Source organism: Camelina sativa, chromosome 9 (genome assembly GCF_000633955.1).
Source record: "Camelina sativa cultivar DH55 chromosome 9, Cs, whole genome shotgun sequence".
In the NCBI taxonomy this organism is placed as follows: Eukaryota; Viridiplantae; Streptophyta; class Magnoliopsida; order Brassicales; family Brassicaceae; genus Camelina; species Camelina sativa.
Window position 1 is genome coordinate 7,983,414 of NC_025693.1, and position 18,094 is coordinate 8,001,507.

At 38.7% G+C, this 18,094-nt stretch overlaps 3 protein-coding genes and 1 pseudogene across 3 annotated transcripts; 2 read left to right on the plus strand and 2 right to left on the minus strand.

Annotated features, from left to right (window-relative positions):
• LOC104710711 (V-type proton ATPase subunit d1-like) lies at positions 4,042-7,603 on the plus strand. Its single transcript, XM_010427350.2, has 10 exons — positions 4,042-4,346; positions 4,614-4,734; positions 5,066-5,173; positions 5,276-5,378; positions 5,482-5,562; positions 5,656-5,741; positions 5,855-5,914; positions 6,739-6,787; positions 6,869-7,003; positions 7,161-7,603. Exons 1-10 carry the CDS (start codon positions 4,166-4,168, stop codon positions 7,290-7,292), a joined length of 1,056 nt encoding a protein of 351 aa, XP_010425652.1. The 5' UTR covers positions 4,042-4,165; the 3' UTR covers positions 7,293-7,603.
• On the plus strand, positions 7,779-10,211 carry LOC104710713. The gene has a single exon (XM_010427351.2). The coding sequence runs from the start codon at positions 7,865-7,867 to the stop codon at positions 9,926-9,928; it is 2,064 nt and encodes a 687-aa protein (XP_010425653.1). The 5' UTR covers positions 7,779-7,864; the 3' UTR covers positions 9,929-10,211.
• LOC104715108 (transcription factor bHLH147-like) lies at positions 11,365-11,712 on the minus strand. Its single transcript, XM_010432552.1, has one exon. It carries the CDS (start codon positions 11,710-11,712, stop codon positions 11,365-11,367), a length of 348 nt encoding a protein of 115 aa, XP_010430854.1.
• Positions 12,204-12,824, minus strand: LOC104715109 (annotated as a pseudogene).

An 18,094-nucleotide genomic window follows, 5' to 3' on the forward strand; every position in this document is an offset into this window, starting at 1 on the left:
AGAAACAACCACATAAGCACCAAATCACATAGAATCTAGAGATCTTAGCTTAGATAAGCCATGGTCATGCACTCACCTCTTTCAAGAAGATTCTGACCAACAAGAACGAATTCCCTCACTCCTAGCAAGCTTCTAACACCTTCCCAGCCTTAGATCTCCCAAGAACAGCAAGGAATCTCTCAATCTCTTCCCAAAAGCTCAAGAACACTTTTCTCTCTTTCTTTTTCTCTAAAAGCGGCCAAATAACACAAAAACACGACCCTAGGTCGTTTTCCCTCTTTTACAACTCGATTTAGGGATTCCCTAAACCAACCACGCAAACCGGACAATTAAAATTGAACCGACCAAATCGGCCACAGCTGGTGTCGATCGATGCCTCACTAGAAGGTGTCGATCGACACCCTTACCAAATTACCAAAAATTGGTTTGCGGGTGTTACAAGAACAGATTAAACTCAATCTACAATGATCAAGGATTTCTTATACATGGAGATAAAAAGATAGGTGAACACGCGCAAGATTTTTTCACAAACCTGTTCTCCACAAATGGTCACTCTGTTACACCCAATGACTTTGCGGACTTTGAACAGAAAGTTACAAATGAGATCAATATTTCTCTCACAAGAGATTTTTCTGACCAAGAAATCTACGATGCAGTAAGTTTAATTGGGGATGATCGTGCCCCGGGACCAGACGGGCTTACGGCAAGATTCTATAAACATTGTTGGTCAGTCGTCGGAAAGGATGTGATTAGGGAAGTGCAAAATTTTTTCAGAACCTCTACAATGACGCAAGGCATTAACCACACGAACATATGTCTGATCCCGAAGGTTGACAATCCCACAACGCTTTCAGATTACCGTCCAATTTCACTTTGCAATGTCTTATACAAGATTATTTCTAAATGTCTTGTAAAGCGCCTCAAGCCTCACCTTGATAGCATAGTCTCTGATTCACAAGCTGTGTTCATTCCGGGCAGAATTATTCAGGATAATGTTATGATTGCACATGAAGTATTGCTTTCTTTGAAATCTCGAAAACGTGTTTCACAAACTTACATGGCTGTTAAAACTGATGTAAGCAAAGCCTACGACAGAGTTGAATGAAACTTTCTAAAAACAACACTCAAGCTATTTGGATTCTGCGATCGATGGATCAGTTGGATTATGGCTGCTATCTGCTCAACCACGTATTCAGTCCTCATAAATGGCTCACCTCATGGATTTGTCCGACCTGAAAGAGGGATCCGTCAAGGAGATCCTCTGTCTCCTTATCTCTTTATCCTGTGCTCTGATATGCTAAGTCATCTCATTACCTCCTATGCTAAAGATGGTGACATCAAGGGAGTAAAGATTGGTAATGGGGTACCACACATCACTCATCTACAGTTTGCTGATGATTCACTCTTCTTCTGCCAAGCCAATAAGAAAAATTGTCAAGCCTTGCGGGATGTTTTTGATGTCTATGAACACTATTCAGGTCAAAAAATTAACACAGATAAATCAATGATCACTTTTGGATCGAGAGTTTTTGGCACAACACAGAATAGACTTAAAACCATTTGAAAAATCTCACACCATGGTGGAGGGGGTAAATATCTTGGTCTACCTGAACAGTTTGGTAGGAAGAAGAATGAAATATTTGAAAACATAATTGACAGAGTTAAAAAAAAACATCACAATGGACAACAAGGAAGCTCTCACCTGCAGGTAAAGAGGTAATGCTCAAATCGGTTGCAGTCTCCATGCCTGTCTATGCCATGTCCTGTTTCAAGTTACCAAAGGGAGTCACATCTGAACTTGAGTCTTTATTAATGAACTTTTGGTGGGATAGAAGCACACATCACCGCAAAATCCCATGGATATCATGGAAGAAGTTACAGATTTCAAAGAAAGAGGGTGGACTAGGCTTTCGAGATTTGGAGAAATTTAATGATGCTCTTCTTGCAAAACAAGCATGGCGTCTGATACAGTTTCCAGACTCTCTCTTTGCTCGTGTAATGAAAGCAAGATACTATCCTGATGGTTCTCTTCTTGATGCAACACCTAAACGTTCACAATCATACGGATGGTCTTGACCTTATTAAAAAAGGGTCACATTTTGTTATTGGTGACGGCCATTCAATACGAGTTGGGGTTGATAATTTTATTAACACACATCCTCCTCGCCCATTGAATCCCCGTATATCACAAGAACAATTCCTACTCCAAGANTTTCAAGTTACCAAAGGGAGTCACATCTGAACTTGAGTCTTTATTAATGAACTTTTGGTGGGATAGAAGCACACATCACCGCAAAATCCCATGGATATCATGGAAGAAGTTACAGATTTCAAAGAAAGAGGGTGGACTAGGCTTTCGAGATTTGGAGAAATTTAATGATGCTCTTCTTGCAAAACAAGCATGGCGTCTGATACAGTTTCCAGACTCTCTCTTTGCTCGTGTAATGAAAGCAAGATACTATCCTGATGGTTCTCTTCTTGATGCAACACCTAAACGTTCACAATCATACGGATGGTCTTGACCTTATTAAAAAAGGGTCACATTTTGTTATTGGTGACGGCCATTCAATACGAGTTGGGGTTGATAATTTTATTAACACACATCCTCCTCGCCCATTGAATCCCCGTATATCACAAGAACAATTCCTACTCCAAGATTTGATTATCCGTGAAGAGGATTCACGATCATGGGACAACCAAAAAATTGAACATATGATTGCAAATGAGAATCAAGACTTTGTCAAAAACACTTTCTTGTCAAAGTATGATAGACATGATCAGCTGATTTGGAACTACTCTGTTTCTAGAGACTACACTGTTAGGTCAGGCTATTGGCTACTTACTCATGACCCTTCTAACCCTAATCCTCCTTATAGTGTTCCATATGGATCTATTGAACTCAAAAACAAATTATGGGACTTAAACATTATGCCTAAAATAAAGCATTTTCTTTGGAGGACCATCTCACGAGCCTTACCTACAACAACCAGATTGCGAGCGAGAGGAATGGATATTAATCCAAAATGTAGCAGATGCGGACTAGATGATGAAACTATAAATCATGCCCTGTTCTCATGTCCTTTTGCTATATCAGCGTGGCGTTTCTCAAATACCTCTGCTTTAAATTTAGAACATTTATCTGATGATGCAAAGGAAAACATCTCATCTGTGATTGAATATTCAAGGCGTCAAGACATCTCTCCTCATACTGCATTACAACCATTATGGCTCATTTGGAGAATTTGGAAAGCACAAAATAACACTGTCTTTAACAATTTCCGTGAAAGTGCAACTCAAACAGTTCTACAAGCTCAAACAGAGACAAATGAATGGATAAATTTAAAGCATATCAGAAAAAATCTTCAGGCCTTCTCTCAAGATCAAACCAAATGAAAGCCCCCTCCACAAGATACGGTGAAATGCAATTTTGATGCAGGTTTTAACAGAAACACATCCCAAGCTATTGGAGGATGGATTATTCGCAATCATTAAGGCCAGGCTCTCAACTGGGGATCTTCTATACTTGGACATGCTGCATCTCCACTGGAGGCAGAAACTAAGACATTAATTCTTGCAGCTCAACAAGCATCAACCATTGGTTACACAAACATAATTTTTGAAGGAGATTCTGTAAATTTAATCAATACGATTAATGGATCTCAAAGAAATAGATCTCTAGCAAATTTTATACATGACATTAATTTTTGGTTTTCCAAATTTGAATCAATTTCTTCTGTATTTGCAAAGAGAAAATGTAATAGTGCAGCTCATACTTTAGCAAAACTTGGTTGCTTAACTAATGATTTTTATTCTGATTATGGTACTATACCAGTCTGGCTAAGCCACAACATTTGTAATGACTTTCCTTAAATGAAATAAAATTATTTTTGTGGAAAAAAAAAAAGAAATAATTTCCGATCTTTCAGGGTACATTCTTCGGTTTAGTAACAGCGAATGAGTATTCAATTTAGCAAACCGGTTTAAAGGATAGAATCGTAAATTAAACGTGCTGAGGACGAATTTGCAAACAAATCCAATCAATTCAAAGCTATCTTTCTTCTTCTTCTTCGCGTCGATCTCTGTATCGATTTCTTCTTCTTCTTCAGATCAGATCTCCGGCTACGAATCTTTGAGATCTGAGTAGTCCTACGATCAGGAGAGTAAGATGTACGGATTCGAGGCGCTTACGTTTAACATCCATGGTGGATACTTGGAGGCGATCGTTAGGGGTCACCGTGCGGGGCTTCTCACCACCGCCGATTACAATAATCTATGTCAGTGTGAGAACCTAGACGATATTAAGATGCATCTTTCTGCTACCAAATACGGCTCTTATCTCCAGAACGGTTCGTAATGATGATCCTTCATTGTCTCTGTAATACGAGTTTTTGATGATTTGAATTTGAATTTTTGTTTTGTTGCGTATGGGTTCTGGGTTTTAGGTCTTTGAAACGCTCTCAAATTCCCAAATTGATATGGGAATTGAAATTTGTTTGATGTGAAATTGAAGGATCTGAAATGTGTTGTTTAGACTACATTGGTTCCTTGAGTCTCTGTATCTGGATTTTTTCTTTAGTGGTGGTGGTATCTGAATCTGATGTTTTCTAATGCAGAGCCATCACCTCTCCATACCACTACAATTGTGGAGAAGTGTACTCTCAAGCTTGTTGATGACTACAAGCATATGCTTTGCCAAGCTACTGAGCCAATGTCTACCTTTTTGGAGTACATCAGGTAATGTCTGTGAGATGATTAGCTCTGTTTCATTGTACGTAATTTAGTATAAGATTTGTTAGTTTCCTCAAGTTCTAGGTTAAATTAACGAGATCGCAGAGCAAATATGTGTACATCATAGTGTAAGATTTGTCGCTTTCCTCAGTTTCCACCTTTAATTGCCAAGACTTCAGAGCAACTATTAGTTTCACTCTCTCGAATGGAAATATTTAGATCATTCAGAAATGCTTGCTTCGATTGCTACCTTTTCTTTTTCCCTGGATTTAGTTTAAAATACGATCCAGAGGCCTTTGTGGTAGATCGGGTTTGATCTTTTGATATTGTCATGCAGATATGGCCACATGATTGACAATGTCGTGCTCATCGTCACTGGAACCCTGCACGAGAGAGATGTTCAGGAGTTGCTCGAGAAATGTCACCCTTTAGGCATGTTTGACAGGTGACCTACATTCACCTATTATATTATACTTTACTCCTTAGCTGCGTCAGACCCCTTTTCTTTCACTTTTATAATCTTCTCATGCTCTCTCATTTCTTCCAGTATTGCTACACTAGCAGTTGCTCAAAACATGAGGGAACTCTATCGGTTGGTGCTTGTGGACACTCCTCTCGCTCCATACTTCTCTGAATGCCTAACGTCAGAGGTAAAAAGCTCATGGATTTATTATTCTAGTTTTTGCTTTCAATCAATCTTGTGCAATCTGTTTTCTAGTTTCTGTTATCACATGCATACCATATTATTCGTAGGATCTCGATGACATGAACATAGAGATTATGAGGAATACCCTCTACAAAGCATACCTTGAGGATTTTTACAAGTTCTGTCAGGTGCTAGTTTCTCCAAATCCCTTATTTCTGTTGAAATTACAGAATCTACTTGTACAAGCTAACCGCTTATTCTTTTTTGTGTATCTGAAATAGAAAATTGGTGGGGCAACATCAGAGATTATGTCCGACCTTTTGGCCTTTGAAGCCGACAGAAGAGCAGTGAATATCACCATCAATAGGTAGTGAATTACTGCTTCTCTTGAATGTCTGACCTTGTCAAGCAAGCTGATGTTACCATTTTTATGTTGCTTTGTTTATCTACGCATTGAAATTGATTTTCTTTGCAATGCAGCATTGGCACTGAGCTCACAAGAGAAGACAGAAAGAAACTGTACTCCAACTTTGGTCTCCTGTAAGAAGCNCCTATTATATTATACTTTACTCCTTAGCTGCGTCAGACCCCTTTTCTTCTACTTTTATAATCTTCTCATGCTCTCTCATTTCTTCCAGTATTGCTACACTAGCAGTTGCTCAAAACATGAGGGAACTCTATCGGTTGGTGCTTGTGGACACTCCTCTCGCTCCATACTTCTCTGAATGCCTAACGTCAGAGGTAAAAAGCTCATGGATTTATTATTCTAGTTTTTGCTTTCAATCAATCTTGTGCAATCTGTTTTCTAGTTTCTGTTATCACATGCATACCATATTATTCGTAGGATCTCGATGACATGAACATAGAGATTATGAGGAATACCCTCTACAAAGCATACCTTGAGGATTTTTACAAGTTCTGTCAGGTGCTAGTTTCTCCAAATCCCTTATTTCTGTTGAAATTACAGAATCTACTTGTACAAGCTAACCGCTTATTCTTTTTTGTGTATCTGAAATAGAAAATTGGTGGGGCAACATCAGAGATTATGTCCGACCTTTTGGCCTTTGAAGCCGACAGAAGAGCAGTGAATATCACCATCAATAGGTAGTGAATTACTGCTTCTCTTGAATGTCTGACCTTGTCAAGCAAGCTGATGTTACCATTTTTATGTTGCTTTGTTTATCTACGCATTGAAATTGATTTTCTTTGCAATGCAGCATTGGCACTGAGCTCACAAGAGAAGACAGAAAGAAACTGTACTCCAACTTTGGTCTCCTGTAAGAAGCATTCTACAGTCGAATGATATACTCCATCCACTTGTTGCATAAAATTCTTAACTATGGTTTTGATTTTTGCTTCTGCAGCTATCCATATGGCCACGAGGAACTTGCTATCTGCGAAGACATAGATCAGGTAAATCCAAAAGCTAATATATATATAGTTATATAATGTTTCAAATTTGGCTCAGTAAATCACCTTATCTTACACTATTAGGTTCGTGGTGTTATGGAGAAATACCCTCCTTATCAAGCTATATTCTCCAAGATGTCTTATGGAGAGAGCCAGATGCTCGACAAGGCATTTTATGAAGAAGAAGTCAGAAGGCTTTGCTTAGCCTTTGAGCAACAGGTTTGTTTCCCTCTCCGAAAAGGAATCATATAACTTTCTTTAATACATTACAGACCATAGAGTGACAGAATCCAATTGCATTAAACGATATATAATAGCTGTGTATCAATGTATGTCTAATATACTAACAATGGTTGTTTAAACCTGGGATTTTCAGTTCCATTACGCGGTATTCTTTGCGTATATGAGGTTGAGGGAGCAGGAGATTAGGAACCTGATGTGGATATCCGAATGTGTTGCACAAAACCAGAAGTCCAGAATCCACGATAGTGTGGTCTACATGTTCTGAGTCTGGTATGAAGTGTAATCTGTCTTAAAAGAAAAAAAAAATGGAGAATAAGAGGAACCCATATGTTTGTTGTTGGCTTTCTTCATTGCTCCATTTTCACCAGAGAATCTTCTGTACAAACTTGCGTTCTACAGTTACTGTTTATTGTCGATCTGCGTGAGTGCGTGTATCAAAAACTCCATAATAAGAGTCTCTTCAATTTGTTTGTTTGTTCTTTTTGCCATATTCTTTGGTTGGTTCTTTATTTGCTCCCAGTAAACTCGTTGTAATACCAAATAATTTATGATGCATACGAATTACTTTGGCGGCCATAACATTTTCTTCGGCCTGAATTTGTCTTCCCAGAGTTTGCTTCACGTGCTAGCTAATAATAATGTCCGGTAGCTTTTGAATATGAGAATCTTGTTCGGTTCGTTTCGGTTTGGTCGGTTTAGGAGTATAAAAATGAAAAATTGCAATTTTGGAGTTAAATCCCTAATTTGACATTTTAGCCCAGCAAAGACAACAACACGTATCGAGAGTCTTCTTCTTGTTCTTCTTCTTCGTCATCCTCCTCTGAGCTCCACTTTCGCATGACGCAGACCACCACCTACTTCAATGGCGGATCCGCCTTCATCTTCCTCCTCCTACTCACCACCACCACTTCCTCCTCTTCTCTTCAAATCCCAGGATTAGACACCTTCTTAACAAACCAATTCCGTCACGACCCAAAAGCTACGAACGACTCGTTCGGATCTCTCTCCTCCTCTCTCAAACGCTCCCTCTCTTCTTCTTCTTCTTCATCACTCCACTTCTCCTCTTTATCCCAATCTCTCCTCTCTCTATCAATCTCAATCCCACTCAACGTCCGTTTCATCGGAGACTCCTTCCCTTCCTCCGCCGCTTCAACTTTCTCCGAATTCATCTCCGCCGCTGTCACTGACGACAACTTCCATGTGATCTCTCCGTCTCCAGACTCATCAACCAATCACAAACTCGCTGTCTCTCACTCCCTCCACCTCGACGCTTCACTCTCTTCCCAATCCCTCTCTTCACGGCTCGATACAACATTGAAATCCCTAATTTCAAGCACGACCTCGTCTCTCCGATCTAATCTCCTCTCGATCCCGTACAACCAAATCGACGAGATCATAAAGCAAGAGTATGAGAAAGAGAAGCATGGAGATGGAGGAGTTTACATCTACTTGATCTCGTTAGGATCTCAGGCTAAATCCTATGCTTATAGCTACTCTCATGGTGATTCATCAGCTGGGTTTACGAAATGTTTGGGTAGTGTTTGGACTGGTAAAGAACGTTATCTATGGATTGATCTCTCAGCTGGACCTGTTGATTATGGTCCTGCGTTGTCTGGTGATGGTGTTTTGCCAAGAGGTGAGTTTCATCCTTTAGCAACTCTTCATGGTCGTCCTAAATCAGAGAAAGCTTTACTTGCGGATTTGGCTTCATTGGTCTATAATGCTTATCAGGTATTGATTGTTCCTTCTTTGAGAGTCCCTGTGCACTTTGATGATACGTTGGTTGTTCAGTTCATTCATGTTTATGGTTCAGAGGTTAAGGATCCGGTTGGGTTAGATTGGGAGTTTGTTAAGAGAACGTTTATGGATGAAGCTGAGAGTGGTGGGTTGTTGTTAGGTGAACAGAAGTTGAGTTTTAAGAGTTACAGTGTGAATTATAGAGAATGTCCGATTTGTTCGTTTGCGGTATCTCGTGGGATGAATTCGTATACTTCTAGGTTTCTGTTTGATAACTATACTTTGATTGTGAGTGAGTATTTGGATTCCAAGCATATGCATCGGGCGTTGACTGATTCAGCTGACGAGTTGAGGAGAGTTGCGGGGATTGTTGAAGAAGAAGGAGATGGGTTTGCTAGGGTTTTGCCTGTTTATGTCTTTGATTTAGATATCAATACTCCTTTGTTGCTTGATCGGTATCACCAGTCTGTTGCTTTTAGAGATATGGTTATTGCTGTTAGAACTAGAGGAACTCAAACTGTGAGTGATTATACCTGCAATGGGCGTCATGTGTTTGTTCATACAAGAGACTTAGAACGGCCTCTGGTCGGTTCCATACTTCAGAGCATGTGGGGTGTTTCTTCTACTCATTTGACATGGAGCCCGAGACATAACACAACTCTAGTTGATTACACATGGAGCATTGGGCAAACACCGTTTGGGCCGTTCTCTGATATATCGTCTCTATCGTTTGTTCAGAAAGACGCTGCTAAGAGGAACGTTATCTTGACATCGTTGAACACAACTATCACAAGCGCAATCGATGTGATTGATTCCGCCGTCGCTTATGGAGGAGATGTGAACCTTCGGAAACAGAATCGCCACTCTGAGTTCATGCAAAGGTGGAATCTTATGAAGTACAAACTTGAGAAAACGGTTTCTGCTCTATCGCACAATGATTTCGAGATGGCTTTGTTCTACCTGAGATCAGCTTCACACGACTTGTACTCAGTGCATTCAGTGGTGTACCTCACGTCACAAAAGGTGGAAGCGAGTCTCAACTGTTTCAAAGATCCTCCGTTCCCATGGGGAACTGTTTCAGTGTCGGGATTCGGGTTAATGGCTTTGGGTTACGTGTACTCAAAAAGAGATAGACTCTTGAGGAGCAAAAGAAAACAGTTCTGAAGAATTCAGGCAACGCATGGTAATTTATAGCCATTACATTGGATAAAAGACTTACTAGTTTGGCTTTTGAGGTTAATACAACATGTACTACTATGAACTTGTTCCATTTGGTAATGTTGAACAAGAGAGAAATTGTTCCGATGCGATCCTCTTTTTGGTTTCTATTTATCTTGTAAGTTAAAGAGTTGAACAAATGAATCTTTAGGCCCGTAAACTTGAAATTGGCTTTTCACAAACTGAATTTACATTATCTCGAATAGTATCGACTATCAAGAATGTTGAATGTACAGATTTGTGTCACTAAGGGGGTATTGGACACGACACACGAGAATGTGTAAGAGTTTATTACTCCCTCTGTTTCATATTAAGTGTCATTTTAGAATTTTTCACACATATTAAAAAAATCATTAAATTTTCTATTTTAACTCTTATTAATATATTATTCAATTTTTTCTATTGGTCAATACATTAAATTAGTAGGGATAAAATTGGAAAATTTACCAAACATCTAGATTGGAAATACAAAATGACACTTATTTTGTAACAAAATAATCAGTCTAAAATGACGCTTAATATGAAACAGAGAGAGTAGATATTTGAATTCCAGTGTTATTGGATTAAATATTTTATCAAATCTTTTAAATTCATCTATTATTGGATTAAACTTTTAAGTAGTCTTTTAAATTACTTTAGAATCTAGTGTTATTCTAAATTTTCATTTATATTAAATTCTAGTGTTATTCACACTAAAACCCTTCTTGTTTGATTTTTTCAGCTTTCTGAGCTCAAACAAATTCAAGGAAAAGATTCCATCTATATTCTAGTTTGGCGCACTAAAATAGGTTGATGTAAAGTAAATATTGTCAATTGTTGCTGTTGTATACCCTAGCTAATCTCTATTTCTATACTCTACTTAAACTATCAGTAAGAATCATCTATTAGATAAACTCACAATCTTTTATGGAAAGCTATAACCATAATATCATAAAAGATAGAGGTAAAGGTATAGTAAAACCTCTATAAATTAATAAGGTTGGAATCATGATATTTTATTAATTTATAGAGGTTTTAATTTATCGATAAATTAATAAAATATTAATTTATAAAGAGATTTTTCATTTTTCTAATTTTGAATATTTTTAATTAATAATAATATACTTTGTTATAATCTATAATTTCATAGAATCCCTTTTATAATTTATACCGGCCCAATTCGGGACTGAAAAAAATTATTAATTTATAGCGAATATTAATTTAAAGAATATTAATTTGTAGAGGTTATATTGTACTACGTAACGCTGTCCTAGACTCCTAGTAACTACTATATAACACAACTTTATAACATAGCCGATAAACTTTAGTTTCAATACCAACCAAAACTTCATAATAATATCAATGTTACATAACAACAAATCGAAGCTTACCTCATTTAATATTCAAGAACCTCTTCTTCTCGCCATAACCGCTAACGATCTATAAGCAGCATCTCGTACGGCTACACCACCTCCACCTCGAGGAGACGTAGAGGACGGCGACTTGGCGGCTGAGCTAATCCGGAGCTCCTTTAAAGATTGAATGATATTAGTAGAGGAGATCTGCTGGTGCTTCTCCGATCTCCATTTCTGCACCGATGATTGAGACGGTGGTTGCGGTGAAGAAGGTTTATTCTTATTACGTTTACGCCGTGATTGATCGTAAATAACAGAGGTTTGATCCATCACCGGAGATATCGACTTCGGACGTGTTCGTTTTGTCAACGCAGGCGGCTGCGACAAACGCAACATTTTTTATCGCCGCATCTAATCGACGTCCAAAATTAGAAGCAGCGTTCGCCGCAGCGTCTTGCCGCAAGCACCTGCGGCAACCTAACGAACAACGATACATGCGGCTGCCGCAGGACAAAACGAACAGACCAAGTGAATTGACTTACATCATGTGTATAAGTGAATTTAATCAATTTATCAATAGTGTTTGTAATCTTTTGGTAATAATGTTTCTAGATATAACAAATTCAATTCCAAAACCATAAAATTTAAAACATATAAATTTATAATCTTATTTTGCTAAAATTGTCTCAGTTCATAATCTTATTTTGTTTTGTTTCAAGAGTGATTAAAGAAAAAAAGGATGGATATACATTAATTATTAATACGAAGAGAATGTTGAATCAATACATACATAAAACTCATAATAATAAAATAGAAAAAAAACTATGATGAAATAACAAAAAATAAATGTTTTTAAAAAATCAGAAAGACAGCTAGGGCAAGCCAACCTAGCATGTGTGTTCTCCATCATGACATGTCTCCGGCGGTGGAGGAGGTAGCGGCGCAACCACGGAGATCAATGCATTCAAAGCTCAAATTTGCATCTCCATGGCAATAATAAGTGGTTTCTACCAAAACCACTAACAATTGTTTCCGGAAACCGGGAATTAATCGGCTAAGCAGCTTCACCCTCCACTGTACACATGACAAACCTTTCCCCTTCAACTTCATAATCGTCGCTCTTTTTTTCCTTAAACGGTTATAAACTTTCCTGGTGGTTATCGAATCTCTCGACCGGTTCTGTTTTCTGAACTTGAGCTTCACGGCTTTAGACAAATAGCTCTGCTCCACAGTGTTCTTCCTCTCGCCATAACCGCCAACGATCTATAAGCAGCATCTCGTACGGCTACACCACCTCCACCTCGAGGAGACATAGAAGATGGCGACTTGGCGGCTGAGCTAATCCGGAGCTCCTTTAAAGATTGAATGATATTAGTAGATGAGATCTGCTGGTGCTTCTCCGATCTCTATTTCTGCACCGATGATTGAGACGGTGGTTGCGGCGCAGAAGGTTTATTCTTATTACGTTTACGCCGTGATTGATCATAAATAACAGAGGTTTGATCCATCACCGGAGATATCGACTTCGGGCGTGTTCATTTTGTCGATGTAGGCGGCTACGACAAACGCAACATTTTTGATCGCCGCATCTAATCGATGTCCAAAATTAGAAGCAGCGTTCGCCGCAGCGTCTTGCCGCAAGCACCTGCGGCAACCTAACGAACAATGATACATGCGGCTGCCACAGGTACCTGCGGCGACAAAACGAACAGACCCAAGTGAATTGACTTACATCATGTGTATAAGTGAATTTAATCAATTTATCAATAGTGTTTGTAATATTTTGTTAATAATGTTTCTAGATATAATAAATTCAATTCCAAAACCATAAAATTTACAATATATAAATTTATAATCTTATTTTGCTAAAATATTGTCTCAATTCATAATTTAAAATTTTAAACAACTAATATATCTACAAATTATTAATTATTAATTTATAGATAATTAACATCAATATAAATTAATAAAAGTATTATGATCCTAACATTATTAGTTTATAGAAGTTTTACTGTAGTAGAAATACGTAGCCGTATATATAACCTATAGTTTAGAGATAACAACTTATGAGTCAACCAACGACTCATCAGATTTGGTCTTCGGCACACTAAGAGCATCACCAGCTAATTCACCGTTGCTCAAACAAAAAAAAAAAATCATATTTTAATATATAACTAGTAAAAATTGACAAGTGTATAAAATGTATGAGAAACGTTGCTATACGGAAACCATATGGTGGTGGGCTAGTGGTTCCCATATGGTTGGAAGAGTTGTCCTGTTGGTCTAGGCCAGGGATCAATTCTCCCTAGATGCGGAATTGCAACTCATTTACTATGTGGCCACATGGATATGGGCCCTTGTTTACGGTCCATTTGAATACCCGGAGAAAGGTTCTATTTGTGGGCCGCACCTCTCCGAAGGATTAGTCTCGGGCCCCTCCATAGATCTGGGGATTTACCCTGAGTTATCAAAAAAAAAAAAAAAACGTTGCTATACGGAGTAACTTCAGCAACGATTATCTCCCTTTTCTCTCGTTTTTGTATTTTTTTTTTCAGCAAAAAAAAATATTTTATTAAGAATAGAATCTGTTAACATACAGAGGGTCCATCATCCAACTAGGTGGATTATTACAATCAGTATAGAAATCTGTATTATGACATCCCAATTTTGCTAAAACATGAGCTACTTCATTAGTTGAACGATGTGAGAATGTAAAGGAAACTGATCTGAACAAGCCTGCAAGGAAGTGAATATCTTGTAGTAAACTATATATGGAGATATCCATCAAGCAACCATTGGTAGCATCAATCAATACTTTACAATCGCCTTCGAAACAAACTTTATCAAATCCATGTTGCAAGGTCTGTTGCATAGCAAGGAGTTATGCTTCGGCTTCAGCTTCTAGTGCAGATGGAGCATCTTTGAGAATAGACAAACCCCATGAAAGCTTGATACCTAAGGAATCACGAATAACCCATCCTCCCATAGTTTTGTTGGACACAGAGGAATAACTTGCATCGAAATTGCACTTCACAAGAGGAGACAAAGGTCATTCCCAAAAGTTATGAAGTGGATGAATCCCCGGCGGAGGATCTTGTCTTTGAACACTAGTGGTCGCTATCCATTCCGACACATCACCTTTAGCTTGATGGAAGCAAAACAGATTATCTTCATGGATGTTATTAAAAATAAAGTTATTACGCGATCTCCATATATTCCAGATGAGCTAGAATGGTAGTAGCTTTTCTTCCTCAGGATTCAAACTATCTTTATTTACCTCCAGCAAGGTTAATATATTAATCTCTGGATCTGTTGCATGGAATGTAGAAAACAGGGGAACATTTTTCAGATTCCAAACAGATTGTGATGATGGACATGTAAATAAAGCATGGTTGATGGATTCGTCGGACCTCTTACACCGTTGACAAACTGTATCAATGGGGACTCCACGAGTAACCAAACGTGTTGTAGTTCCCACATATTTTGATAAAATATTTCACATAAAGTGTTTAATTTTAGGCAAAATTTTTAACTTCCAAATTTGATTTTTCAGAGCTAAGGAGCCATGTGGGGCAATCGGAGCAGGTGCATTATCAAACGGATCATGAGTGGCTAGCCAATATCCAGACCGAACGGTATACTCTCCTGATCTATTATAGTGCCAAATAATTTTATCCACTTGACATGATTGAGGAATGTAAAGTCGGGTGAGCCCCGAATCATCTGTAGGACTAATAATATCTTCAACAACATGTATATTCCAGGATGGAGCTGGTCCGTTGGATTGAATTAGATCAGATATCAAACATTTCTCCGTGGGAACAATAACGGTAACAGGACGAGGCGGATGGTCAATAATAATATTATCCAAATTGACTCGAATGGAAGAACCATCTCCCACAATGTCTCACTCCTTTTTTCAGCAAAACTAGACCAGAAAGTATTGAGGACCAACCAAAAGACTGTAATTTTTTGGGTCTAGCATCAAGGATAGACTCATCCGGAAAATATCTAGCCTTCATTACCTTGGCAAACAATGCATTTGGATGACGAAGAATCCGCCAAGCTTGTTTTGCTAAGAGAGAATCATTGATTTTTGAAAGGTCCCAGAAACCTAAACCGCCTTCCTTTTTTTAATATTGGAGTCTTTTCCAAGCTATCCACGATATACCTCTTGAAGTTGTACTCTTCTTCCACCAAAACCTCATGAGGATAGTCTCTATTTCAGAAATAAGACCCATGGGTAATTTGAAACAAGACATTGCATACACTGGCATGGCTGTTGCAACTGATTTTAACAACACCTCTTTTCCTACTGAAGAAAGAAACTTAGCACTCCAATTTGTAGTACGTTGGTGAACGCGTTCAACAATGTAATCAAACATCTCATTCTTTTTACGATCGAACTGTTCAGGTAAGCCAAGATACTTTCCCCCTCCCCCTGGTTAGAAATCTGTAATATTATTTTCATAGCATTTTGATGATGCCCATAAACACGAGAACCAACAGTGATAACGGATTTCGGGGTGTTAATTTGTTGTCCTAAATAATATTCATAGACATCAAAAGCATCCTTTAATGCTTGACAGTTCCGGTTGTTAGCTCGGCAGAAAAACAAACTATCATCAGCAAACTGTAAATGAGTAATAGTTTGAACACCATTGCCTATTTTTATTCCTTATAAATGTCCAGAGGAGACTTGAGATTTGATTAAATGGGTGAGGATAGCAACACATAGAATAAATAAATAGGGTGACAGGGGGTCACCTTGTCTAATCCCGCGTTCCAGAACCACCTTACCAAATGGAGCCCCATTTATTAGTACTGCGTATTCTACTGATCTGACCGTAGCCATAATCCACCTGATCCATACTGTAGAAAATCCAAACAGTTGCATGGTAGTCTCTAAGAAATCCCATTCCACCCGGTCATAAGCTTTGCTTACGTCTGTCTTAACAGCCATATATGTTTGAGAGACTCTCTTTCTCACTTTTAGAGAATGCATTAATTCGTGAGCTATCAAAATATTTTTTGTGACCAATCGTCCAGGTATAAATGCCGCTTGGGAGTCAGAAACGATAACATCAAGATGGCGCTTCATTCGTTTACCAAACATTTTGAAATTGTAACATCCGCGAACTGAAATCCCGGTTTGGGAGTTGCATCGGTTGATGCAGATGGTGCATCGGTCAATGCAGGTTCAAGTTTCTATGTTTTGACTTAAGTTAAACTCTGCATTTTGGACAAAGGGAGAAGGAAACCCTTAAGTCGTGTTTTTTGTCTCATTCGACGGATTGAGCCGTTTTTGAGAGAAAACGAAAGAGAGAAAAGGTTCTTGAGTGTTCTTGGTGATTTCTGGAGATTTGAGGCCGTTCCTGTAGAGATCTTTAGCTGGGATCGTTGTAGGAGCTTCCTAGAAGCGTTTTCTCCTTGTGTTTAGGTTCAGATTCGTCTTGGCAAAGGTAAGTGCAGGACCATGGCTTATCTAAGCTAGAGAACTCTTTAATCTACTTGTTGTGTGATGTTAGACTTGTTAGATCGTTGCTTTGGACGTTAGGAAGCTTTCTTGTGGCTTGGGATCTAGTTTTGTGGTTGTAGGAACGAAGATCCGGCGAGAAGCTTCGGGGAAAACACGATGCTCGGCATTGCATCGGTCGATGCATATCTTGCATCGGTCGATGCAAGTGCGAGGACAGCGCGTAAAACTCTAGGGTTTTCGTGTTATGTCGAGCATGCGTCGGTCGATGCAAGTTAGGTGTCGGTCGATGCAAGTGTAACCTGCATCGGTCGATGCAGCTTCTGTGTCGGTCGATGCATCCCCATGTGGTGTCGGTTGATGCATGTTGGCATCGGTCGATGCAGAGTCCTGGTTTGTCATTTGTTGTTTGTTGACTATTGTTTGATGGTTAGAGATGACTCTATTGCTTGTGTGTATAGCCCAGTAGATGGGAGGATTGCATTACTGAGTGTTTATAAAATACTCATGCATTGCAATATGTGTTTGTGGTGCAGGTAAAGGCAAAGTGATCGTGGAATCAAGGCAATGAAGAGGAGGGTGTTCTAGGGACTCGGTTTGATGTTGTCTGGCATTGCTAGGTTGCTAGAGTTGGGTCATTAGAACATTGCTAGGTTGCTGGTTCTATGTTTCCTGTTATTTGATTATTGGATATTGTTGATGTTATATTTATTGGTTATATTATTGGATAATTACTGGATATTGAGATTGGTTATTCCGCTGATGATTGTGATTGTGGTTAGGTGGCTAGTGGGTATGGGACCACTAGTTGTAGTTTATTTACTATATTATATTTATTATTTATTAAAAAAAAAAGGCCGGTCGTTTCAGAAATGATCTTATAGATGACATTGCAGAGACCCATTGGGCGATAATCAGAAAGAGTTACCGGCTCAGTAATCTTTGGAATTATGCAAATATTTTTGTTGTTTAGGCCTGGTTTCATCGTTGAAGAGTGAAAAAACTGCTTGAATTCATTCGTAACATCTTCTCCCACAACGTCCCAACATTCTTTGTAAAACCTTGCAGTAAGACCATCGGGACCTGGCGCCTTATCATCGCCAATCTGTGCTAAGGCTTTAAATAATTTTTCATTTGTGAAGTCCTTTGTGAGTTCTTCGTTAATTTCAGTAGTCACTGTCGGGATAAAGTCTGCAAAATCATTAGGAGAGACTTGATGTCGAGTTGAAGTATACATTGTTTGAAAATACTCTGAAGCATGTCGACCAACTGCTGTCTCACCACTATAGGTATTGCCCTTAT